This window comes from Pararge aegeria, chromosome 12 (genome assembly GCF_905163445.1).
Source record: "Pararge aegeria chromosome 12, ilParAegt1.1, whole genome shotgun sequence".
NCBI lineage: Eukaryota > Metazoa > Arthropoda > Insecta > Lepidoptera > Nymphalidae > Pararge > Pararge aegeria.
The window spans coordinates 16,950,497-16,977,051 of NC_053191.1; the positions used below are offsets into that span (position 1 = coordinate 16,950,497).

The 26,555-nt window shown below is 35.7% G+C and overlaps 2 protein-coding genes across 4 annotated transcripts in view; one reads left to right on the forward strand and one right to left on the reverse strand.

Moving 5' to 3' along the window:
* The first annotated feature begins 704 nt into the window (after nucleotides 1–704).
* On the forward strand, nucleotides 705–4,927 carry LOC120628342 (esterase FE4-like). Of its 2 annotated transcripts, XM_039896666.1 has the most exons (5): nucleotides 705–890; nucleotides 2,054–2,185; nucleotides 2,720–2,933; nucleotides 3,012–4,008; nucleotides 4,447–4,927. In XM_039896666.1, exons 1-5 carry the CDS (start codon nucleotides 888–890, stop codon nucleotides 4,607–4,609), a joined length of 1,509 nt encoding a protein of 502 aa, XP_039752600.1. In that variant the 5' UTR covers nucleotides 705–887; the 3' UTR covers nucleotides 4,610–4,927. The 2 variants fall into 2 exon arrangements, with proteins under 2 accessions (XP_039752600.1, XP_039752599.1); XM_039896665.1 differs by having other exon boundaries at nucleotides 2,720–4,008.
* A 4,905-nt stretch (nucleotides 4,928–9,832) lies between these two features.
* Nucleotides 9,833–26,555, reverse strand: part of LOC120628340 (esterase E4-like) — a 38,228-nt gene continuing 21,505 nt past the window's right edge. Inside the window, exons 2-5 of one of the 2 annotated variants that reach the window (XM_039896663.1) lie at nucleotides 25,733–25,791; nucleotides 16,040–16,187; nucleotides 12,647–13,899; nucleotides 9,833–11,754 (exon numbers count right to left, since the gene is read on the reverse strand). In XM_039896663.1, the coding sequence (XP_039752597.1) occupies nucleotides 10,875–11,754; nucleotides 12,647–13,899; nucleotides 16,040–16,187; nucleotides 25,733–25,770 (2,319 nt within the window). In that variant the 5' untranslated portion in view covers nucleotides 25,771–25,791 and the 3' untranslated portion in view covers nucleotides 9,833–10,874. Of the gene's footprint in view, nucleotides 11,755–12,646; nucleotides 13,900–16,039; nucleotides 16,188–20,417; nucleotides 20,454–25,732; nucleotides 25,792–26,555 lie in introns of those variants that run through there. The other variant, XM_039896664.1, reaches the window with a different exon arrangement.

Sequence of the window (26,555 nt, forward strand, 5' to 3'; positions counted from 1 at the left end):
GTTTGAGAAGTATTGTTATGTTTGGTTTTAATTTATATGTTATTTAATTGCGAAGAATGTAGTAAAAAAGGAACGTAAAACAAGAAGCGAGCGGGATTAACCGAGTGAATGAGTCATAGACAAACCTGACACCTGTTAAGATTAACTTACATCTGTTTAGTAGTTTAGTCAGTAGCACAGACCAATGAATAAATAGTAACATATTCAATTATTATGTAGTAAAAAACGCGAAATAGCAGATTATTTTACTTTCTCTCTTCTTAGTAGGATAGGGTAGATTTGACCCACCATGTTCTAGTGCGGGTTAGTGGGCTAAAACGAGTAACGACATATGTGTGATAGTAATTATTGTGACTGACGCGATCTCTTCAAGGCATGAGAGTTGAATCCGCTAATTTCCTTGCTCCAGGCTAGTGCTGAAAATTATCTTAATTAATTATTCCCGGGACCCGGCATTTAAACCTGAACTCATAATTCGTACTTGAACCTGCTAACTTGAACACTAGACTAACGAGGCAGTTGTTTATTACCTTTGCGTGCTCCGTATGAATCTGAGGTCGGTCTTATTTATTAGTATATTACCTGTATCAATTATCAATGTCAAATTCATTGCTTTGTTTATTTACTGGTCTATGGTCTTGCTCTTGTTTAAAAGCCATAAACAAGAATTTAATTGAATGGTCTTGTTTACGTCACAGGTTTTCGTCGAGTGTTCACACTTCACGTTATTTTCATTTGAAGTTGAAAGCAACTCTTTCAAAAAGAGTTTAAATGTTTTGATTCCATGTAGAAATAAATAAATTATAATATTGATGTTCATCACATCTTTAACATGTAACAAGTGCTCACTAAAATATTTAAGTAAATAATAAATTTTGTCTCGTTATATGGTATGTATCATTAATTATCACCAACGACTCCATTATTTATCACATATCTTCCTATTTATTGATATTTATCAATTGGTAAAACTGATTTTATCTCTCTAAGTAACTGACTTGTGTAGAAAATCATATCTTTTCAGAAAAGATTATTTTTTTTTCCAATTTGCTTCCCTGATACTCTATTTTATATTATAGTTATTTGGTTTATTAACAATAATCTATTTTACCTCTTTTGTGAACTACTAAATTTTAACTTGCGTTGTTACTAAATTGGGCATGTTTTAAAATCTTGTTAATGCATTTACCAAAAAGAGTCAGTTGTTTTACACCTTTAATATATATATATATATATAATATCTAATATATAAATATATTGTATACAAACTTCCACCTTCAAATATTTTAAGTTGTAGTAACAGTCAATCTGTTAGCTATTCATTTTCAACTTAAAACTCTCAATACTTCATTAAATACCTAACTATTTATTAGGTTTGAGCTTTCTTCAGAAGTATGGTTCTGAATGATTTAACAAAGTCAAAAATATCTTTATTCAAGTAGGCCTATAGGTGGCACTTTTGATGTGTACATAAGAATTACACGGTAGTGAGATGATGGTGATAACCACATTCGTTAACTTAAAACTAAAGCTACGAGGGTTCCAAACGCGTCCTGGTTTAAGAAGAAGCCTACAACAAACTTAGCCGGGTGTTTTTTTTTTGTTATCACCATCTCACAATGTCATTTGAAATTATTAGAAGAGCCACATGGTTAAAGCAATAATTTACACCCAAGCTTTTTTATCGATTACATAGTCCTTTATACTATAATAGGACTTTTCTATAAGCTTATGTTTAATATAAACTTTGAACTTTTTAAAAGACATCTCTTTAACTTTAATATTATACCTATCATCTTGTAATTTGTGAATTATTTTTAAAAATTCTAACAATTTTTACATAATACTTTGCACTTGTAATTGACAATGCATAGATATGCATGTTATTGTTGTGTGTTATATTTAAAAATGTGTAATATTTATGTTGTTAGTGCTCTTAATAAATAAATATTTTTGATTCATCATTGTAATGAGCCACAACATCCTGTGTGCCAACATCCATAGTATGTTATGCATAATAATTAGTGTGTTATAATTTGAATGCCTTTTTCAGATGTCTCTACAAGTAAAAGTAACACAGGGCACACTTGGGGGTAAACTGTGTTTTGCATATGATGGAACAAAATATTATAGCTTTGAGGGCATACCATATGCAAAACCTCCTATTGGACAACTTAGATTTATGGTATAGACATTAGACATTAAAAAATAGTCTCTAACACTATTCTTATAAAGAAAGCTAAATAATTACATGATGATCATTATTCAATTCAAGTATAGATTGTGAGTTCTCTCTATGTCTCTTTAGAAATATACTGTTTGATATAATATGTATCTTACTATGTTTACCTTAATAAAAATTATCTCTTAGTCATACAGGTAAGTTTTGTAAAACCTGCTTTGAGTTATGTTTCAAGTAAAATTCATTGGCAACTTGTTTGAACAACAACATTAAAACATTTTGTAATGGCCAAACTAACAAAAATTGTACAGAAAATTGCATATTTCCTATTTCTGTGAAACAAACGAACTAGAAAAGAAAAAAAGACTCATTATTCACTTCATGTTGCACTCAGTAGATTTATTTTAAGGACATATTGCTTAATTTTGGTAAATAAGTCTGTCTTTAGCTTTCTTGTTTGGTTTTAGTTGTTACATTGTATGCAACTAGTTTCTTTCTTTGACATTATCATGGTTAAAGTTAGCTATAATATTTCAGGCTCCCCTAGAACCAGAAAGCTGGACAGGTGTTCATGATGCAAGCAAACCTGGTAACAAATGTGCACAGCTTAACCCTTTCGGAAAAGGCATTGTAGAGGGCTCTGAAGATTGTCTATACCTCAATGTTTACACTCCAAGTTTGCCAGCGGAAAAAATTGAAAATCTACCAGTTATATTTTTCATTCACGGTGGAAGATTGGTTGTAGGCTATGGTGATTACTACCGCCCAGATTACTTTCTTAAACACAATGTTATTGTTGTGACAATTAATTATAGATTAAATATTCTAGGATTTTTATGCCTTGACACTCCTGAAGTACCAGGAAATACTGGTTTAAAGGACACTGTGATGGCATTAAAATGGGTTAAAAATAACATTAAACAATTTAATGGCGATGATTGTAATATAACAGCATTTGGAGAAAGTGCGGGAGCTGCTATAGCTGCATCTTATTTGTCAACCAAAATGGCAGTGGGATTGTGTGACAAAATAATTTGTCAGTCAGGAAATTCTATTTCCGACTTGTACATAGTAGATGAAGACCCAATAGACAGAGCTAGTAGAATTGCAAGTTACTTAGGACATGAAGAGAGAGACAAAAGAAAACTCTATGATCTGTTTCTTAATACGTCTATTGAAGATTTAGTTTACGCCTATACATCAGCAGAGATGAATCGACCGCCGTCAGTTGTAAATGCGTTTTTATTACCAGTTGTAGAAAAAAAATTTGAAAAAGTAGAACCATTTTTTCATGAACATCCAAGTGTTGCCATACGCGAAAATCGATTCCAAAAACTACCAATTCTAGCCACCATACATTCTTACGAAGGAGCTCCCTTTTTACGTAAAGACGGCGAGGGCAATATATATTACGAACAGGACTTTCAATATTTCATCCCACGGTTTTTATCAGTCAAACACAATACTCCTAAAGCTCTGAAAATTGCGAAAATTATTCGCGACTATTATTTTAAAGGTAGAAACGTTGATCACAACACTAAAATGGAATATTTGAATCTATTCAGTGATCACTTTTTCGCAAGGGACATATTATTATTTGTTGAACTGATGTCAACATTATGTGATAATGTATATTTGTGTAGGTTTGGGTTCAATGGTAATATGAATACTAGGACTGTCCAAGAAATGAATCTTAATGGAGCAGCACATGGTGACTTAATACAGTACTTATTCTACAGAGATAATAAAGCAAAAGTAGCTACAGAAAAAGATTTCATGACTGTAAATATTTTAATAGAAGCATGGTGCAATTTTGCAAAAAATGGGTAAGTTTTTTTACATTTGGTGTTTAATAATATGCAGGCCATGGGTCGCTTGGTAACATAATAGAAGAATTTCAAGCTTCCCTTGCATTTCCTGCTACTTAAATGTGAGCAGTTTGTCTAAAATTGAATCTTATTCGTAGTAGGAGCACCCCTTGTATAAAATAGATTCAGTTTAATTTTTTACTCCCCCCGATGTCGTCGAGCCCTGGGGCTCTTCTCATGGCGAGCTTTCGCGCTCGCCCCACTCCCCCGGTGACGCCGTAGCAACCCCTTAGGTGGTTATCGGCAAGTGTCCTTCCGAAAAAGCAAAAAAAAAAAGTTTAATTTTTTAACACAGACAGATAGGGTTACATAAAAAATCATCTTTTTTAATTTCCTAGAATAAATTGTTGTCTAAATAATAATGTATCTTGTTTACAGTGGTTTTTTTTGTTCCAGGAAACCATCTTGGATAAATGAACATTTGCGATGGTTACCCTATACAAAAGAAAAAAAAATATGTCTTAACATAGACCACACTGGAATGAAAGTGGAACCTTATCCTAATTTTGAAAGAATTGATTTCTGGTTTGATTTGATTCGGGAAAGAGCTAAACTTTAATCTTACACCGTTTTTAAAAGCTTGTAGCGTTTTCTTAAGTTCCACACCTGTGTCATCGGTACGCGTCTCGAGTGGCTATATATGGCTGGACGCGACATTATATCGGACTGTTAATTTCCGCGTGAGAGGGTTTTGACTCACGCAAACTTTTCACTAACAGCTTGCAAACGTGGCCAGAGTTGTTAAAACCATGTTTCTAAAATGCACATTATTGCATATAGTGTTGCGATAGGCAATAATAAAAGGGTTTATGGTAGAAAATTAATTGGTTATAGTTGTCCCATATATTTATTAAATACTGTCTATAGTAAGTTACATTGGTAGTCGGTAGATAATGAATGTGTGAAGTGAAACCATAGAGTATGGTATAATAAGAGTTAAGAATTAAACAATAGTACATATTCTGTAGAACACAAATCTCTAAACTAAAATGACAGGCCTAAAAGTAGTAAGTAGTTGCTATTGGACTTGTTGAGTCAACTTAGTTTTTTATTTAAACGCAATTGGCAGAAGTGGACACTGATGACAAGGAGATATCCTGTCTCCAAAGCTATTTTCAAATGCTTTGGAAGATGTCTTCAAAACGCTAGATTGGAAAGGACATGGCATAAATATAAATGGTGAGCTTATTTCACATCTTCGATTTGCAGATGATATCGTTATCATCGCGGGTTCGCTGCAGGAGCTTCAACAAATGATCGATGGCCTTCATGCTGCCTCGCAAAATGTCGGCCTCCGGATGAACTTGGACAAGACCAAGATTATGCTTAATAATCTGATCGTTCCGGGGCAAGTCACTGTCGATGGGTCTATTCTCGAAACTGTTAAAGAATATACATATCTTGGACAAATCGTTCAGTTGGATAGAAACAGTTTCGAGAAGGAGATCGATAGAAGAATACAGCTGGGCTGGGGAGCGTTCGGCAAACTCCGCCGAGTCTTCTCGTCACCCATACCGCAATGCCTGAAGACAAAAGTTTTCGATCAGTGCGTCCTGCCGGTCATGACTTACGGTGCCGAAACGTGGACACTGACAGCGAGGCTAATTCACAAACTTCAAGTCGCTCAGCGTGCTATGGAAAGAGCTATGCTTGGTATTTCTTTGAGGGATAAGATCCGTAACGAAGTGATTCGCCAAAGAACTAAAGTAACTGACATAGCCTTTCGTGTTAGCGTACTAAAGTGGCAGTGGGCTGGTCACGTTTGTCGGAGGACCGATGGACGTTGGAGTCGAAAGGTTCTCGAGTGGAGACCGCGTGTCGGTAAACGGAGTGTCGGACGCCCCCCTACTAGATGGAGCGACGACCTCCGAAAAGTGGCAGGCATCGACTGGATGAGGAAAGCCGAAAATAGGAAAAGTTGGCGCTGCTTGAAAGAGGCCTATGTTCAGCAGTGGACGCACAATGGCTGATGATGATGATGATGATGATGATGGACACTGATGTCGCCAAAGGTTAAGTTTTATATTTTTAGATATTTAATATGGTTTTAGTAAATCACATAATTTCTCCTGAAGCATATTGACTAAAGTACTTATCACACATAGATACTTAATTTTTAATTTAAGATACATTATTACACATACCTTTAACTTTAGTTAATCATCTCAACCAAAGGATTCCACTATTGTACAAATATGTGTTTTGTAGGAATTGCTAGTAACGCTCTTGTGACGTTTGCGACTAACGTCCTTCGGCGTTCGTTATCGTCGATCCACCTAAAGCTATATAGAGTGAGTTAGGTACATACTAACTATTATCATATTATTGCTTTAACAAATTTTTTATAATATTCCAAATATGTTTATGCTTTCATATTTATATTTGATGTATTTTAGAGATACTATAATAGCATAATACATAAAGTAGTAGTGCAAAATATAGTTCAAGTATTTTTAAAGTACTTAGTATACCACCAACATATTTGTATATATATATATATCTAGTGTTGGTTATCTAAACCAGCACACCAGAACCCGATCAGCAGCGGGGTAAACGAATTTGGTATTTAAACTTTTGATCATAAACAATATCGAATTATAGAATTAGTCACCTTTATCTAGTCACAAACATAGTTAGTCCACACTATCAGCTTAAAAAAGCAACCTGGTTAGAGCAATAATTTACACCCAAGCATTTTTATCGTTGACGTAGTCCTTAATCGTGCTGCTGTCATTGGCGTGGACGTATACAAATATTTTGGTGGTATATTTTTATAATTACAATTACTTGTATATTTAAGTCAACCTGCGAATGCATATGTAATATACAAAATAATCATGTAAAAAAGGATATATTTCTACCTCTTGTTTTATCTTTCTATTCGAAAATACGAAGGTATCTATCTACCTGTAACCTTGATGACCAAATAAAACGAACTAATAATATTTCATTTGATTTATTCATTATTATTTATAAAAATACGCATCTCTATCATACGCAATCATGAAATGGAAATTATAACTAGAATCATTATTGGCACTGAATATCTACATTAATTTGACAATTTACATCTTTCTAAATAAAATTATATTTTTTGAAAATTTTTTTTTTTTTGTATATAAACGCAATCAAAAGGGAATATGAAGGATAAATAATATAAAATTGCAATGGCATGTCTTGATAACTCGATTAAATGGATATTATTTAACTGGTAAAGTTATAACAATAAGAATGTAATATTATAACGTTATTAACTGGTTCTTTTTATAACTGTTTAAATGCCTACGTCCATTCTCAACTTCTGAAACGCACTTATACAACAAATATATCAAATTAAGTACCAGTTAATAATAATATAATGCCAAATTTAATTTAGCTTAAAAACTATCAATTATTTAATTAATACATATAACCTTAATTTTTCTATAGAAAAAACTTAAATAATATACTGATCCCACGGAATAACAACGGAATTTCGTTTAAATAATAAAAATATAAATATATTATATTATGACTTAGTAGAGGCGCCACAACATGTACGCTAATGCAACAGGCGTCGTCGATATTAATTTGGAATAAACGATAATAATCAACATAGATACGTAACTTATTCTTTTAAGAATTAAATTTATGCAAACATCATTATTATTCATTAGAATTCAAAATGTTGAAATATTCACAATTTACTTACGTGTTTTTTTTAAATTCCCGTATTCAAATATTTTGTAGTTTGTATAGTTCTTATCAATAGTGACTACTTTATATATATTCCTTACTATAAAAAAATGTTACAGTTTAATAATAAAATTAAGCAAAAAATACAATTAAACATTATAAAGGCACTTGTCATCACACAAATAAAATCAATATCTCAAAATAATAAGTTTCTACCAAATTTGCGAGGAATGTATCATTTGATTGTTGGCAACATTGAAATTTTCTATCAAAATAAACTATCAAAACCTTCGTTGTGTCAGTCAATATCGAGACATGTAAATGCAATCGTTACAAATTCAGGAAATATTATAAGGAATGTTCTGCAAATAATCTATTTTAATGTTAATCAAACTATATCAGTCTACAAATATTTGACGAATGTAAAACGTGTTTTTTTTTAAACACATGGTATGTATTCATTTCTTTTCAGTAAACAATCAATATCTAAAGTCGTTTAAACTTAGTACTTTCTTTAGATTGTCTTTAACTATAAACTTAACACGTTGACTGCTGCCTAACATTAACAAATACGGTACACGAGTGCGGCAGGATTACACGCTAGGCGTGTTTTCAGCACTGGTGAAGCGTATTCGAAACAGGCGCTACGAGCATGCGGCCCCACACGCCTGGCGTGTTTAAACTTATCGCGACAGCTATGCGGCCTTTACGCAACAGGTGTGTTATTACATCACTCGTATTTTCTCATTTATTTATTGAACAACATGAAAACCCAACACTTGTCGCATTTGAATAGCAATTTGTTTTTTTTTGTTGGATAAAATAGAATAAAACTTTAATGTAGTCAACACAGATTTTCTTTTTTTCAAAAATAATCATTTTCTAAAGAGCTTTAAATATAGTGGCTTTACATCTGGTAGGTACACTATTTTACTATATTCAAAATCGCGGCAACGTCAACCTGTGTGTAACTTGTGAATGTCATTTACGAATCATGATAAATAAATAAGTAAAAAAACAGTATTAAATACCTACTTACATACGAATGCAGATTGCCGACAAAGAAGCAAATTTTAAAATAATATGCATTTTAAATATAATAATCCTTCCAGTAAATATACAGAACCATTGTTAAATTTACTTTTAAATTCGAAACAATAGTAACTCATTCCTGAGTAGTTTATTGGTACCGCTGGCCGCACCGATAACGTTTATTTAAGACGATAAGAAAAAATAAGGATGCGGATGCATCGTTTTGTAATTCTGTCGGTATAATGGAATGCAAACCGATATTTATAAAATAAATTATTGGCGATACCGATACCAATGAAAATAGTGCAGGCGAACTCAGGCGTACAAATATTAAAAAATATACAAATAGACGTCAAACTTATGTTGCGGATACCTTTATTGCAGAAAAACATTGTAGAGTATGCTAAAATATAGGACGACGATCCTATATCGATATCAATATCTATTTCGCGTCCCTATAAAATATTTTAAAACAATGCAATTATCTAGGTGGGTATTATTTAGTGATCGATGGTATTATACTATTGTTGCAAATATTTGGTCGAAAACATGTTTTTTATATGAACTTGTTAGTTATACGTGTGATGGTCGATTCTCTCGATGGCATGGGAATTATTAAGAAAAACACTCATGTATAATGATTAGATAACTCACAAAACAACGAATTTTAAGTAGGTATACTGTCTAATATATAATAAAACGTAATTGCGTTAACGTTTAACTAATATTTAATAAAACGTACTTGCGGTAACGTATAACACACTTGTTGCGTAAAGGCCGCTCTAACAGTATATTTAAACAACACAGCGTTTGTGTTTGCCGCACTCGCAGAACGCCGGAAAAACACGCCCAGCGTGTTCGGCCGCATCCTTGTAGGTACATTTATTTTAACACGCCTAGCGTGTTCGAGCCGCACACGCGTTACGTAGTTTTCAAACACAAACGTTGTGTTTTCAGCAGCCAACGTGTTAAAGAAATCATAAATCATATTTAATATTTCATGTCTCAATAAAGATCAAGAGAAAATAAAATATGAATGAAAAACAATGTAATGCTTTTTTAAAAGCCAAATTGCTTCACGTTTTTATGTTATTTCTATTATCGTATTTATTAAAAATGCAAGTATTTAAGCTGATCTCATATCTGTCAAAACAGCCCCTGTAGTTCTTTAGATACAGTAAGCGCGTGGTTAAACTTGGTAAGACTGAAATAAGTCACGAGTCGTTACAGAGATACCTTTAGTTTTTAAAAATTCAATGGTGCCTGCCATTATACTTGGTACATGCACGAACATCTCCGAGAGCTAACTTCAAGCTGGCAAAGTAAGATCGCACTATTTAAGTACTTAAATATGCTGAAGACATTCTCGTTATGCACAGAGCTTTATGCGAGTAATAGATAGATGTGAAATCAGCTTACAAACGTGACAACTCTAGAAAAAATATTTAACAGATATTTTTAAATTATATAAATAAAAATGCATGACAAGTTACAAATATAGCGAAAGGTCACACTAACGTTTTTTTTTGTTTTTAATTTTAGTCCAGTAGCAAACCTTAGGTTCAATTATCGTCTCGAATAGCAGCGACAATGTGATTGCAATGCTATCCATCTTATTTGCTGACACTATTTCACTATTTGCTAAAATATGCAATTTGAACGAGAGTACCATCGATTTTGCAAATAGCAACAATTATTGCGATAATTGGCACGTGATAATCACGATTGACATTATGATGAGTGGATGCAGTAAAAGCGTTAATCGCAATTCTTTAGACTGGATGAAACTTTCGCTAGTAGTTTTGTTTCTTCAACACAAATTTGTCTGTCCGTAGCTTTTAGATGAATGGACCGATTTTAATGCAGTATGTACGTTTTACTTCCCCAGAAATTCTACCCAGAAGTTTTATAAGCTGCAGTAGTTTACAATGAGCAATTGAGAGACGGTTACATTAACATAGATAAATATTGCAGCGACCGTCGCGTCTCGTAGCGTTGTCTTGACTCTCGGAAGATTACCTTACAGATTAAGAAATGTTTGATGTTGAGCAAAGAACTTGCAACTTTCGCTACGTTGTGAGCTAGTGTGATCATACGCATAAATCTGTATAATAAAATTACTTTTTCCCGCCCAAGGACTCGAAGAAGTTCACAAATTTATTAACACCGATATTCTTGGGTAAGTCATCCTCAGGAGGATCATTTGCCCTTATTACATCCTTAGGGTTTATGTTGGTATTCTGCGCCATCTTAATTTCGTTAGAGGGCCGCGGTTTCTTGTCGAAATTACCGTTAAATTTATGTTCCTCACCGCCATTTTGGTTATTCGAGAACTTCTCCTGCAACTTGACGATATTCACTAACTTACCCGGATGGTCTTCGATGACGGTATGCCCTGTGATGATAACATCGGGTTTTACTGGGTTGTCGACCACAAATACTGTTTCATTCTTTATGTTTTCCTGAACCTGCGCTGAATGATCATTAATCTGTGACAAGTTATCGTTAACCTGCACTAGGTTATCGGGTATTTGAGCTAAGTTATCCTGAACAAGATCGAAGTTTTGTTCGAGGTTTCCTTTCAAATCGTTGAACGATTCTTGATAGTGCTGCCCAGCACTGTCTTGTACATCAACTATAACTTGAGTGCTGGTGTTCTCTTCACCCTTTTCGTTGACAACTGTTGTGACAGTTGTGATGATTGTCTCTTCAACAATAACCGGTGACGTAGCTACGATGACTGGTTCATTTATCTGCGAAATTGGTTCGACTATCGACGGAACTGGTTCACTTTTTGGTGAAACATCATCATTAGTTATCTGATGATCCCATATTTTGAAGTATTTGCTGTATAAGTTATCCCAGAATTCCATTTTTTCCTTGTCAGGGCTGTCGTCCATGGACAGTTCATTGCTAATGTTCAAATAATTTAGTTTATCTTTGGTTGCCGGCAACCAGGTTACGGTTAGGTAGTGGTTCTCGTCGGGCGTTGGGTTTCTGTAAATAAAAGATAACTAAACTATAGCATTGTTTAAATCTCTGCCTTTGAGCACCATGGGGTAACTATTTCTAACTGTTTTAATGATTATAAACCAGAGATTTTATCTTTCATCATCACATCAACCCATTACAGGCTTACTACAGATCACGGAATCTCCTCTCACAATGAGAAGAATTTTGTTTTATCTCTACCTAATGTCAATTTATATTATGCTAATTTGACATACGCGTTACTTTTAGCTGACACTGTCCAGACATACATTATTCGATCGAGCTAATAAGGTAATTGACATGACAATTAATAATGAATCTACAGGCAAACCCAGATTAAATATTTATTTCATTTTCCTCTCTTATCAGTTTGTTTAAGTGTACAAACGCACGCAAAAGCGGTTAATTAAAAATAAATCAACTCGTAACGAAAACAGGAAGTCACTTCGTCATTTTTGATTGATGAGTAATAAAGCGGATGGGTCAAAGGAAAACAATTAGAAACAAGTGCTTCGTCCCCTTAACGATGGGATGGGTTTAGTGGGTAAATAGTAGTAGCCTAGTCTACTCCTTAGAAACTTACCTGTAGAAGTCCCTCCAAATTTGGTATAGCCATTCCAAGGTAAACAAAAAGCCAGACAAAGAATTAAAAATGTGTATTTAGACTAGGCTATCGTACCGGAGTAAATTTCCGGTAAGGTTAGGTTTGACCAGCCCAGTCTAGGTATGTGTTAAGTACTCTTTAGATAAAATGGCATCAAAAATTGGGCCGTCCCCCCAAATCTGATACAGCAGTTTACTTGTAATGTTGCAGGATTTCTTTACTTCGACAAATTCATTTTTTATTCCAACTACCCTTCCCGAACTTTCAAGTTTTAATATGAATAAAAAAACTCACCCAGTCTTAGCGAAGTTTGTCCACAGTCTCAGCATCCTCTCCCTAGTCTTAACATCCTGAGGAGTCGGCTCAACATCCTTTATAGGTTCGGCTTTGAACAGATATCCCAGTTCATCCAAGTGCCCCGCGTAATTCAAGGACACACTCTTCATGATGTCCTTAGAAAGATTTAACTCTCCCACATAGCCAAATTTGTAGTAGTATATTGGTTTATTCGTCACATTCAGTAAGTACTGTACGTATCTGTGTGTCCCAATGTTTATTAGAAAATCAGACAATAACTTATATTTATCAACGGTAGGATCACTTTTAAAGTACAAGTTTTTAATTTCATCGGCTATTGCCAAAGATTCTGGTGTGCCTCTCTCAATGTGTAACTCATACGGAATGCATGTTTGCAAATCATCGCTTTTATCAAAAGTAAATTCGAGGGTGTTCGAGCCGATCATAACAGGTATGTCAGCCACTCGACCGGATGTCAACACGCTTATCAAGGCTTCGGGTAAGAAAGCTTCGACACCGGCGAATTCCTTCTCAACTACCGGTGTAAAGAAACTTTTGCCGGATTCGTAAAAAGCTTCCAAAGGCTTCATTTTTTCTGTCGCCTCAACGATGTCTTTTACTGGAGTGGTAGACAAATACTCCAGTATTTCGTTTAAGTCCGTAGATTCGCATCCCAATTCGCTAGCTAAAACCTTTGCGTTCTCCACTGGATTATGTTGCATTCCCCAACTATTTAATCCTGTTCCTGATTGCATAATCGCTTTACTAATCAAATCTTTAGACATAGGACTAGCTGTTAAAAATGAGACAGCAACACCGCCGGCGCTCTCCCCAAAAATGGTCAAATTTCCTGAGTTACCGCCGAAACTTTTGATATTCTGTTTGACCCATCGAAGAGCTTGGACCACGTCCTTCATACCGGCATTTCCTGGGACTTCAGGGGTATTGAGACTTAGGAAACCTAACGCTCCACATCTGTAGTTAATAGTGACTATGACTACGTCTTTCTCGACTAAATAATCTCCACCGTAAAAATAGGAACTTCCTGAACCAAAGCGGAAACCCCCTCCGTGGACGTAGACCATGACTGGAAGGAATTCCCCGTCGAGACTTGGGGTGTAAACATTGAGGAACAGACAGTTTTCGTCGCCGACGTATTGGTTCTTGGAAAAGAAATCAATTTGTGCTGAACTGTTACCTTCTGTGGTCGCATCGCGTAAGCCTTCCCATGGCTCTGGGGGTTGGGGAGCCTGGAATTAAAAAAAGATGGGTTAAGTTTAAGTTTATGTTAACTTAAGTTAAAGTGGTAGGTAATAAAACATGAGGAACATGAAATTTAAACAGAATTACTGTACAAGGTTCACGAAAACGAAAGTCATGATCTTAATGCAACGGAATTCTACATAGATACCTAAAGTTTATCTTAAAATTATTCATCAAAGATAGATAAATAATATGATGGAGCAGTTAAAAAAAACAACTCTTAACACATGAGTGTGTGAAAAGAGAGATAGCAGTTAATCTGAACCGAGTGATAACATCTTGCGATAACAGATAAGAGCATCTCAGCTACGGTTGCTCTTATATAATATCTTTATTGTGCAATTTTCATACTAAAAATACATAGAAACACCATTAAAGGCTTATGACTTATGCCAGGGTTTTTACGAACTATCTGTTGCTTATGATAGTTTTTGGTGTGCTTTGGCTTCAAATTGTATGTTTGATCCGGAATTGGAATGTTTTGGAAAGAGATTTATTTTGATTTACTTATTCTACAATTAACACCAATCTCAATTTGCTGTAAATCGTGGATAGCCAGACAAATCTGCACGTTGCAACTAATAATGTTATTCACCATACGACCCATATCTTTCTTAAGCACGTTTCACTCCTACTTAAGACCAAAGCATTCCCAGGAGATGGCTCATGAGAGCAGACTTTGGACTGGGTGGACATTAAACTAGACTAGACGATATTAAATGACCCTTAGGGCCTTAGCTCAAAGCCGTAGCGTGTGAGAAAATAGCCACAAATGACATGATGGTCTTTATTAATATATATATATTTTAATATATATGGACAAGTGCTTGACTGCATTCACACCTGATGGTAAGTGATAAAGCGCACTTGCCTAGAAGATGCCTATTCACTCTTGATTTGAAGGTACCCAGATTATAGGTATCGGGGAAGACGGACGATGGGAGGGCATTCCAGGCCTTTGCGGTGCGGATCAGAAAAGAAGAAGCAAAACGCTTTGTACGTGTTAATGGTATTTCAACAACGTAACGGTGCAGATCAGTTTTAATGCTTCGCCTATATGCTTATTCAATGCTATGCCTAGCGTCGGAATAGTTATGCAGTGTTTGGATTCACTACCACCATGTTTTTTCTGCGTCTTAGCAGAATTGTTGCAATGTTGTGTTCCGGTCTGAAGGACGTGGTTGCCGGGTGCAATTGCAGGCTTAACACCCAGTGGTGTGCATAGAGGGTATGCACAGGGTATGCAGATGATATAAAATGAGTTATATTAATCCAGTACGAGTTATAAAAATTTAAAGGTAGGCTTTTTACTCTTACAATGCCTATTCTTAAGTATTTTATATATCGTACTGGAGATTTTATTATCCCTGATTTTAATGATTATAAGTGTCAATGTAAGTTTGTTTGTTACGCTTTAAATCAAAAACTACTTAACCGATCCTTGTGAAACTTTGAACACATATTCTTGAAAGTGTTAGAAGTAATATAGGTTACTTTTTATCCCGACATTAAGCTCGGTTCCTTTGGGAGAGGGGATGAAAGTGTTTGACGATTTTACACCATAACTCCGACAAATTATAACCGATTTAAATAATTACTTTTGTACTATAGAGGTTATACTATGTGTTTATTTTTGCCCAAACTTTGTGAAGATCTGATGAATGTGGTTGGAGAATAGAGGACAGAACTCCTCAGCGGACAGCAACAAACCCCTCATTTAATATTTATTTTTTTATGAATGCCGCATAAAAAAATAAAATCAAACGCAGACGAAGTTTCGGGCAACAGCTAGTTTTATATAATCTGCATACCCTCTATGCACGCCACTGTTAACACCTATGCCTTAGGTCGATGGGCACAGGACGGCACGTTGCAGGACGTGTTCTTTTCAAAATGTTGCTTAGTTATAGGCGTTAGTTTTTCAACTTATCATGAGGTGGGCCGTCCTCTTGGTAGTCAATTATTATTATAAAAAAAAAAGAAAAAATCTTCGGCATCATTCAGAGTGTATAGCATAAATGTTCCACCGTTATGCTACGTTTATCTATAAAGCCATTTATGTACAGACGTGAATGTCCATCGATGGAGACGATGGCGATGTTAAGAAATCATGAAAAATGAACTTACTCTAAACCTCAATGAGCCGATAGGTGGTTTCGCGTACGGAATGCCCTGGAAGCTGTAGAAGGCTTTCCCGCTGGGTGAGTGAACGAGTTTCCCCTGAAGTTGACCCTGTTCCACCGTCGTGATCGGGGAGTCTACCATTCTGCCGCCGCTGGAAAAGAATAGAATCATTTGTGACGTGATAGTGGAAATACTAAATATCGTGAACTCAAAGAATGATTTCAGGTCTGATTTAAACCAACAACTTAACAAACGTGCATTCGTAACTGGCGGACATGGGCCGACAAAGAATGATGATTTATCCGATCATATTTTGAGAGATTAGTTTATTATCCGATCTAGGAATCGAACCTACGATCTGCCGGTAGTCGACAAAGGTAGACTAGGTAGGTAGGTATTAATTTATTTGAATAAAAACTTTCATTTAATTGCACGTTTTTCCTTAAGCAATCGATTGGAATTCTCGAATGGTTATTGTTCATAGTTGACGTAATCACTATTTATTTTTCAAGATGATAAATAAAACCTATTAATGTATATTATATATTTTACTGTAATCCATTCTCATAACTAATTCATTAATAAAAACAAAAAAAATATATATTATTTTAGATGAAAACAGTCAAGTTGTTTAAAGGATTTTCTGTAGTAGTTAGGCTACACCCTTCCGTAACACGGAGTCACAAGCAAACTTTGCAGGATAGGCTGCGCGTGTATACATGTATGGAGTTCACGCCACTGGCCATCGGTATGTGATGCAAAACGGTCCAGTCCGTTATTCTAGTTAAGTAAACTCGCCACTGTTTGTACAGCTCATTGTTAAAATATTCACGGGCAATGTCCATTAGTTTTGTGGCTGCGCAGTCAACAGCTTTATCTTAAATTACCTAGTACACTCAAGACGTTATCACAAAAATATTTCTTCGCCTAATCACTATTAATGAGGGGGTACTCTAGGCGAAAAAAAGAGTAAACAGTATAGTAGTTAGGGTTTCTGCTTCATATTCGATTCCCAGCACGCACCTCAAATTTTCAGAGTTCTCATCAATAGCCTATAACAGTCCACTGCTGGAGTAAAAAGGCCTCTCCCAACGGGTTTGCCAACACGTTCGGCAGACTGGGTGTTGATCCTAGTAGAAGACGATCTCCGTTATTTTCGCTTATGTATACGCCTCTTACTACAGCTGCGGCAAGAGCAGGGGTAGAGACAACTGTATTCCGATCTGCCGTCACCACACGGCACAGAGTTATTTTATTTTTTCCATTAAATATTACTAGCTGTAATGGTAAAGATAATATCATGACGAAACCTGCTCGAAGACGAAGCCTCTGCATTCTCCAATTCGTGCGTAATCTAAACAATTTTCATTCTAAGAGGAGACCCGTACCCTGTAGTGGGCCGGAAAAAAGTTAATGAAGACATTGAGCGGGTTTGTCTGGTTTTGTTAATAACTACTTATTAATACGATTATTACCTATCACATGTTAGTTAAACTTGTAAGTTTATTTACATATTTCGTAGCAAAATAAGTTATTTAAAACGGACCTCCCACCAGGTCCAATGCGTCAGAGAAGTCGACGGTTGTGATCACATACACGGGATTGGACAGAGCTAACTTTCAATGACAGAGCTGGTATGGGGGATATAAATCTCGAATACCAGCCCTGACAAAGACAGAAAAGTAAAAACCAAACGAATTTAAGTTACGATCCGGCATGTGGGCTCGACCCACGGTACATAAAGTGTTAGCCAACATAATAATTGGGCTTTTCATTTGAAAACATGGCATTTATAAGCAAAATATAGGAGATATGAAAACTATATTGATACTACAGAAAAGAGCTGTGCGTTCGATATATAAAGTTGGACCATGCGAATCGCTACGCGAAAAAAGTGCCAAAGAAATATGTATACTAACAGTAGCATCACAATATATTTATAATAATATAATCTTTATTACACAAAACATTAGTAATTATAAACAAAGAGTCGATATAAACAATCGTCTAACTAGAAATGGACGTAAATTAGTGATATTTGCATATCGTTCAAGAAAAGTACAGAACGAAGTACCTTTGTGGGGATAGGTATATGCTTTATAACAAACATGATAGCGTAGAGATCTACCTTTACCTAAGTTTAAACATTATAATAAAACACATTTAATCAATCGTGGTTACTACACGATTGATGAGTTCCTTAACGACAAGGCTGCTTGGAAGCTAACCACTCCACTCTCTCACAAGACAGAAATTCTAAATCAGAAAAGAGCAATCTGCTGAGTTTCTTACCGGCTCTTCTCAGTGGAATCTACCTTCCGAACCGTTGGTAGAGTCACTACAAACAGAATTGATGACTTGATGACTTTAGAAGATCAGAAAATCTATTCTTGTAGCCAGGGCATTCCGTGGTCGGACGTCCTCTTTCTTTTATTCCACAAGTTAGCTTTTGACTGCAATCTCACCTGCAGTCTAAGATGGTAACGGGCTGAACTGTTAGAAGTATGGCAGTTTTAAACACCTAATCTGTTTCTACGCGACATCATACCGGAACGCTGAATCACACCAGATCAGAGAAAATTCAGGACCCCCCCATTTTAAACCGCAGTGCTTCAGACCCGGAGTTCACCAAAAAGTTTTCTAAAGAGATTTAATAATATGTGACAAAAGTAGACTTCTTTACTGGTCAAGCGAAGTAATTTATACTTATGAGTAGAAATGACAAAACATTAGGCGTTAGACAATAAATAACACGTCTAATGTGTTGTAAAACGTAATCGTAAGATAACAGTCCATCGAATATTTTAGATAAGTAACATATTCCTACTGAGATTATATTAATAGGCTCGTTTAATTCTAAACTGACGAATGACATAGATGTGGTATGAATTAGAAATTTGAAAAACCATTCTCAATGAATGATGTTATTTTATAAAAGAAACCAAGCGTGAGGTCAAAGTTGGAGCGCGATTGCCTAGAAAATTCTACTTTTCACTCTTGCCTGGTGACTTTTGCAGCGATTTAGTACCGATACAAACGCGAAATTGGACCAGATGGTAAGTAAGTGATTATACAGATTACAGACTAGTTGGCGGGGTACCAAGGCGTTGGGAGTGGGAACCTCGCACCGAAAACGGGACCGTCTTCGTACGGGAAGACGAACATTGACTACGGTGACTTTTTTCAGCGATACAAACGTTAATTAGGGCCAGTTGATGACGCAGACCATCTCTGGATGGGTTGAACTGTAAACTTTATAGTTTTTTTTTTTAATTATGTATATAAATATACTACGACAATACACACATCGCCATCTAGCCCTAAAGTAAGCGTAGCTTGTGTTATGAGTACTAACACGACAGAATTAATATTTTTATAAATAATATACGTAAAGAATATAAAGATAAATACCCAGACACTGAAAAACATTCATGTTCATAAATCAATCATTTTCCAGTTGTGGGAATCGAAACCAAAGCCTTGGACTCAGAAAGCTGGGTCGCAGCCAACTGCGCCAATCGGCCGTCATTTAACAAATACTCCTAATCAGATTCTACGCGGCTATTGCTATACGGCTACTCTTTGTTAGGTAGCCACGGTCGAAACCTCCAACCAGACCAGTAGCCTGAATAGAATATTAGGTCGCTAAAAATCGGAGTCGTTTTCGTATATCAAGCTCTGTACCGTCAAAGTAAAATGGATGTTATGACTATTGTTTTAAAGTCGCAAATATATAATTTTTTTGACGACCACCATTGCGCCAGAGAGCGCAGAACGCAGTGGGAAGCGCTGTGCATTTAAGTAGGAGGTCCCGTATTCGTTTCTTATTTCTGAATTTTCTCTGGTCTGCTCTGGTGGGAGGCTTCGGCCGTGGCTAGTTACCATCCTACCGACAAAGACGTGCCGCTATGCGATTTAGTGTTCCAGTGCGATGTCGTGTGGAAACCGATTAGGGGGTATGGGTATTGGGCCCGCTACCATCTTAGACTGCATCATCACTTACCACCAGGTGAGATACACGGGCTATCATGTAGTGAAATAAAAAAAAAAAAAGCTTTAATACATTCCAAATAAGATCAATTTTACTCCAGCGATTGCAAGCTAGCAAATCTTGTACTGGGGCTTAATACAGACCAGAGAGAATCCAGAACTTATCAATTTCCATCGAGGTGGACAGACGACATCAAACGAGTCACTGGGTGCCGCTGGATACAAGCGGCCCAGGACCGTGGAATTTGTCTACCATTGGACGTCAATCGGTTGAAGTTATAACGACGCTAATAAATTTCCAAATTGCCCCCTCCGGGGACTGAACCCGGGACCTCCCACTTAAAAACCACTGCGCCGGGGAGGTCGCCAAAACAATACGCAACACACTTACCCTTTTGTATCGAGAGGTATAACACTACACACGCCGAGCTCACAATCAACACTGAACCCGCATCACGAGCCGATATTGATAAGATTACGCCGTGGCGCAACATCCATTTATCACTTAACTTATTTTAGGCTACTTTTTTTGTAACTCCTCTCAACTTTTTTTTTTATTCCACTTAAAATGATGCAGTCTAAGATGCTAGCGGGCTAACCTGTTAGGGGGAGTATGGTAGTCATATTTCCAATCGGTTTCCACGCGACATCGCACCGTAACACTAAATCGCTTAACGGCACGTCTTTGTCGGTTAGTAGGCATAGCTAAAGCCCACCAGTCCCGACCGGACCAGAGAAAACTCAGAAATTATAAATAACCTAACTGGGCCTGCTGGTAATCGAAACTGGGACCTCCTAATTATATTCACAGCACTCACCAAATATTAAACAAATGTTTCGGCTATACGAACACGTAGCTAAGTCGGTGTATACCCGACACAATCACGGATGAGTACAACCGAATTATTTCTAAATGTAAATAATTTACGCAGCCTACAGCAAGGTAAGGTAAGGGCAGGTGACATTTATAAAAAGGGAAAGGACAAAATTGTGTCTTCTCCCAAAACCTTATCAACTGTATAGCGTCATCCATACTTCTAGCGAAATGGTGAATAACATAAAAAAATTAGTTCGATATCCCAATAAGCTAGTTTTGTCAAAACGTTGTACAAGTAAATTTATGAAAAGTGCGTATGGCAATGTCTGTCAAAGTTTGTGACAAGTTGCCTACAGAATTTGAAAATCTGACTTAAAAAATGTTTAAGAGTAAGCTCATTAAATGTTATTACGATTTATAATTGTTTTAATTCATATTTCTCTGACACAATCATTGTTATTTAATTTGTGATTTACCAATTCTTTTAATTATAATACGTTTCCATTTAATATGCGATTTGCTGCACACCATTAATTTAGTTGTGTTATGGTATATTTAAGAAATATTGTAATATCCGTTTTGTACAAACAAAACTACCTGGCAAATAAATGATTATTTATTATTATATCCCTCCAGATATTGACGAACGTGAGGACAATTAGTAAACAATTTCCAAATCATAGACGGGGGCAAACTCCTCCTTCTCGTCTTTGGCAGACGCGTTAATTTTATCCCTTGTCAGGGGAATTATATCAGGGGGATAAAATTTCTAACTCCTGCTTATAACATCAGTCCTCTCGCGTATGAGAGAGCAGTTCTATGTCTAGAGGTGGAACCAGAAAAATAACAATGACATCTAAATCTGCCATGAGATCATACCCGGGATATATAAATACGAAAGCCTATAACCGTCTTCAATAAAAAGGATATCTTAACACTCAATCAAATACAAATGTGACTGGTATTTCCATAGATAAGCGCATACAAACATACAACTAATCAGCTTTAATATATAATAGGTATATCGTTCTAGCGGTTGCCTGTAACTTCATCTCCGTACACCTCCTGATAAGTAAATTAAATAGGTAATAAGGATATAAAATAGCGGTACGACGATAGGTCAATCGAGCGGAGCATCAATCCAAAAACGTAGCAAAAACGGGGAAAAATGAATGGGTTTCTGCTGCTTATGTAAACAGTTAAAATAACCTAAAAATCATGTATGATGGAATTATATGGCAACCCTTTAAAGATTAAAAAAACAATATTAATTTGGACAATTTGGGTTCTAAGATGCAAAAAAAATATTAATTATAGCATGAATTGTAGCGTGTGTGATGTAAGATCAGTGTACATAAAAAAGCAGCGTAATTTTAAATATTTAAGCATTATAAGTTAAAAAAAAAAAAAAAAGATCTTGCATAGCAAAACTTGACATCATCTTAATAGGTTTTTCACCCGCGATAACACCTGTCGTAGGTGGAACTAAGTGTATACCGGAATTCTATCATTTCCTTGAATAACAAATATCATCCTTGGCAACCCCGGCACTATTAAAGAACACTAAAATCCGCTATGCCCTTTATAGTCATAACTCACATTACGCTATTACCAACAGAAAATCCTCCTCACCAAGATATAATTTTGTAATGCTCCAGAAAATTCCTAGAATTAGAATCCAGTCTGCACCTTCTTGGCGTATTCCTTGTATCACTGCAATCCTCACTATCGATTTTCAAACTATACACCTTTATATTTCTTGTTAAATCTTCGTTCAGAGTATCCATAAAAGTAGCCCAAACGTTCTCTTCATTCTGATGGTCTCTAACGAAATTGGCGATTTTCTTGTTCACGGGCTTTTTGCCGAGAGCTAAAAGCCTGGATTCCCTCGCGAAAAGGTATCGTAAAGCAGTCCGTTTCACTACAATCAACTCTTCCAAACGGGCCATATAAAAAAGCTACCAAAAGTAGAAAAGAAAGCTACTAATTGATTGCAACACTGAATTTCACAGAAGGACAAAGAGCAACAAACAACGCACAAAAAATATTTAAAAAAATCCAATACAGCGTTATGAAAGACTTGAGGCAATGGTAAACACCATACTGACAAGGTTATTTCTAACACCACAGAGTACGCAAGCATGGAATATTCAGTGTCAATAGATACTAATTATCGTCATCACAAACGTGACATGATGGATGGATCGTGTGAATTGAGAATGTTGTTAACATAATTATGTCCTGGGAAAGTGCGTGTAAGTAAATATCGTTCTTATCGTCTATTTCATAGAGTTCAAGATCGAAACTTAATTTGTTTTGGTTTCAGTATATCTGTTACTGTGAATGTCCGATATTATGTCCGATGTAGTAGATGCATTCTTTAATTTTTTTTGTTTGTTTGTTACAAGCGCTTTGCCATTGATCCGCATATACATTTTTTCTATACAAACTTTATCCTTTATTCTTGAGGGTTGTTTAGAAATACATTGCTATGATTTTAATACCCAGCTTAAAAAACTTGTGTGTACTTATGTACACGCGTTAAAAGTTACACTTCTTACCTTTCGTAATTCTTCTTACGTTTCCTAATTTTATCTTTCGCCTTATTCTACGTTTGTAGAAAAAACTACACTAACAATAGAAAAATACTATTTAATACATTGTAAGTTTTATTATAACGTATTATCAAGTAAAATAAAGTTTATTTAAATATCACAAAAAAAAAAAAAACTACATAATGGAAGAAATCGCAATAATAAACATAATTAAACTACTAATATAGAGTAAATAGACTCATTATAGGACAACCAAGTTGCATACAATTTGAGATTTATGTACAATTGAATCAATTAAATCACCGGAATGAGCCCGCAACTTCGTCTGCACCTAGAAAAAAACCTAGAAACTAATTGCAGCGCTACCTACCAGGTGGACCTGTTTTATTTCCGAACTATGTTATTCGCGGACGGCCGTATACAATAACACGTACGGACGTGTTATTGTATACCCGTCGCAACTTCTAAGCGATAGGTTCAATTTGAATATTTCAAAACTGAATTTGCAGGTATATAATCAAACTTAATATTTATATTACTTTATTTCTTTCGCATTTATAATATTAGTATTTAGTAGTATGATACGCAAGCATTCGATCGTTGTCCCATATGCCTAGCGACTTGCTGTTATCTGTGAAGAGTTATGTCCTTTATCTCCAACAATATTTATCAGATCTTCATTAAAATTAGACAGAATATGCTTGATAGTATACACTTTAAAATAAAAGAAGAATTATAAAAATTGGTCGAAATTTAACGGAGCTATGAAGTAAAATTGATAAAAAATTTCATCCTATTTCTCGGCGAAAACTTATTGTTTATCGGGATAAAAAGTATCTTATATGTTGACCCGGTATATTAGCTACGACTATACAAATTTTTATTTAAATCCGTTCAGTAGTTTTCACGTGATGCCCGGACAGACAGACAGACAGGCAGACAAAAATTAAATAAAAATCCGTTTTGGACTCAGTGTCGATTATAAAGCATCCCCCGGTCAAAATTTTCAAAATATATTAAATGTACAGAAATCTTCTAGTTACAGTTTTATTATAAGTATAGATAACATAAATAACCACGCCCTTCAGACCGGAACACAGCATCGCTACGTCACAAAAGCTCTACTACTACTGAATGCAAAATGTTTACTACTACTAAAAATGTGTATCACCATTACCTTTGACTAGTTTTTATAAAAAACGAAGGTGTCGCGGGCAAAATCAAGTAAAGCTATTTATAAATATATGGCTTTCTTGAACTGTCCAAGTCGTTGGTATCTAGGTTAACCTAAGTTACAGTGAAATGTAATTTATATAATATCATAGGGTTGCCAGTTTCCTAAGTTCTACTCGGAATACAGAAACAAAGATTACTGACGTATATTTAAAATAGGCGTAGTCGGTGGCCTAAGCAATGTTAATGGTTTTAAACTTGCAAAATTAGTCGTGCTGCAAACTTACCGTATCTACATCACTACGGTAGCAAACGACTACGTCTTCTTTTTTAAAAGAAATCTTATTTTTACACTATATTATCACTTAATATATTATTAACAGTCCTCCGGGAGGTCGTCAGTGTTTTGGCCACCCCCTCGACGCAGCGGTGAGCGCTGTGGTTTTAAATTGGAGTTCCCGGGTTCGCTGCCCTGCACCCCGCACTAATTTAGAAATTAATAATTTCTGAATTTTCTCTGGTCTGGGTGGAGACCCAGCAACCACCCTACCGACAAAGACGTGCCGCTAAGCGACTTAGCGTTCCGGTTCAATGTCGCGTAGAAACCGATTAGAGGTTCGCGTTTAATATAACTGCCATACTCCCTATCAGGTTATTTCACTATCATTTTCCACTGCATCATTACTTTCCACCAGGAGATATTGCAGTCAAGGGCTTTTAATGTATTTAAAAAAAAAAAAAAGTCTAGATAACACAGTTTTGTCAGCCCTAGCGCAGAGTACATATCGCACGGAGTTCAAGGGCCGCGGGTGCATTGTGCCATCGCCTTTACCCTTGGGAGTTGAACTGCTTCTTGGAGATCTTTTGCTAAAGGCAAGGATCGATCTAGACTTGCAGCGGCGTGGTCTTACGGACACAGCTACCGTAGCCGAAAATCGGTGACTATAAATAAACCGAGAGTTACCCCGCGACTTCGTGTGTGATTGATCAAAGGCATGAATAAAAAATAGCGTGAAAATCAACTCGCCACAAAAATTACATATAACAGAACAAATAAACCGTCGTAACTACCCTTTCAACCCCTCCAGTCACTGTGGTGATGGGGTTCAAGCGCTGTCGACGAAATGTTATAAAAATAAAAAAAAGTTTATTTTGACTTACCGGAGGTCATCTAAAAATTCGTTGACCGCCGTTATCATTTTGATTTATTTTATTTCTTTCTGCAAAAAAAAAAAAAAAAAGTAAAAATAAAAATAAATAATAATAATAAATAAATATACTGCGACAGTAAAAACATCGCTATCTAGCCCCAAGGTTAGCTTGTGTTATAATAATAATATAAACACCAAGACACTGGATACATTCATGTCATACATGGACACAAAAAGACTTTTCCAATTACATATAACCAGTAATTCCGGAGCGCTTTCCAAATCAGCGCGTTCAAACAAACAAACTCTTCAGCTTTATCTTAATATATATAAATCTCCTGTCACGATGTTTGTCCGCGATGGACTCCTAAACTACTTAACCGATTTTGAATTAAATGGGCACACCGTGAGCAGTCTGGTCTAACTTAAGAGATAGGATAGCTTAGATCTTTAATTATAGTCGCAATTTTATTTTATTGCAAATTATTTGTCTATAATTAATTGTCAGTCACATGTTATATATATATATATATATATACTACTATAATCATTTAAGGCTTGGCGATACTGAATACTTTAAAAACAAAATGAAACGCAGGCGAAGTCGCGGGCAACAGCTAGTAATACTATAAGGTATAGAAGTATAGATGTATCAGTTACCTACCCGCACACAAAATCGAACAAATCCTAGTATATTGTTCACTTTCTAAACTACCAAAGAGTTAAGATAGACGGGTAATTTCGACGACTGCATGCTTGCGCGTTGACGTCATGCAGATAAAAGGAATACTTTGCGGGTCTGTCTGCATTTATCCGCTACAATTAGTATGAAA

Bases quoted from the DNA above. Each gene is read 5' to 3' on its own strand.
- LOC120628342 (XM_039896665.1), top strand. The intron at 2,186-2,719 runs GTATAGACATTA...ATAATATTTCAG, and splicing joins TTGGACAACTTAGATTTATG to GCTCCCCTAGAACCAGAAAG. The intron at 4,009-4,446 runs GTAAGTTTTTTT...TTTTTGTTCCAG, and splicing joins TGCAATTTTGCAAAAAATGG to GAAACCATCTTGGATAAATG.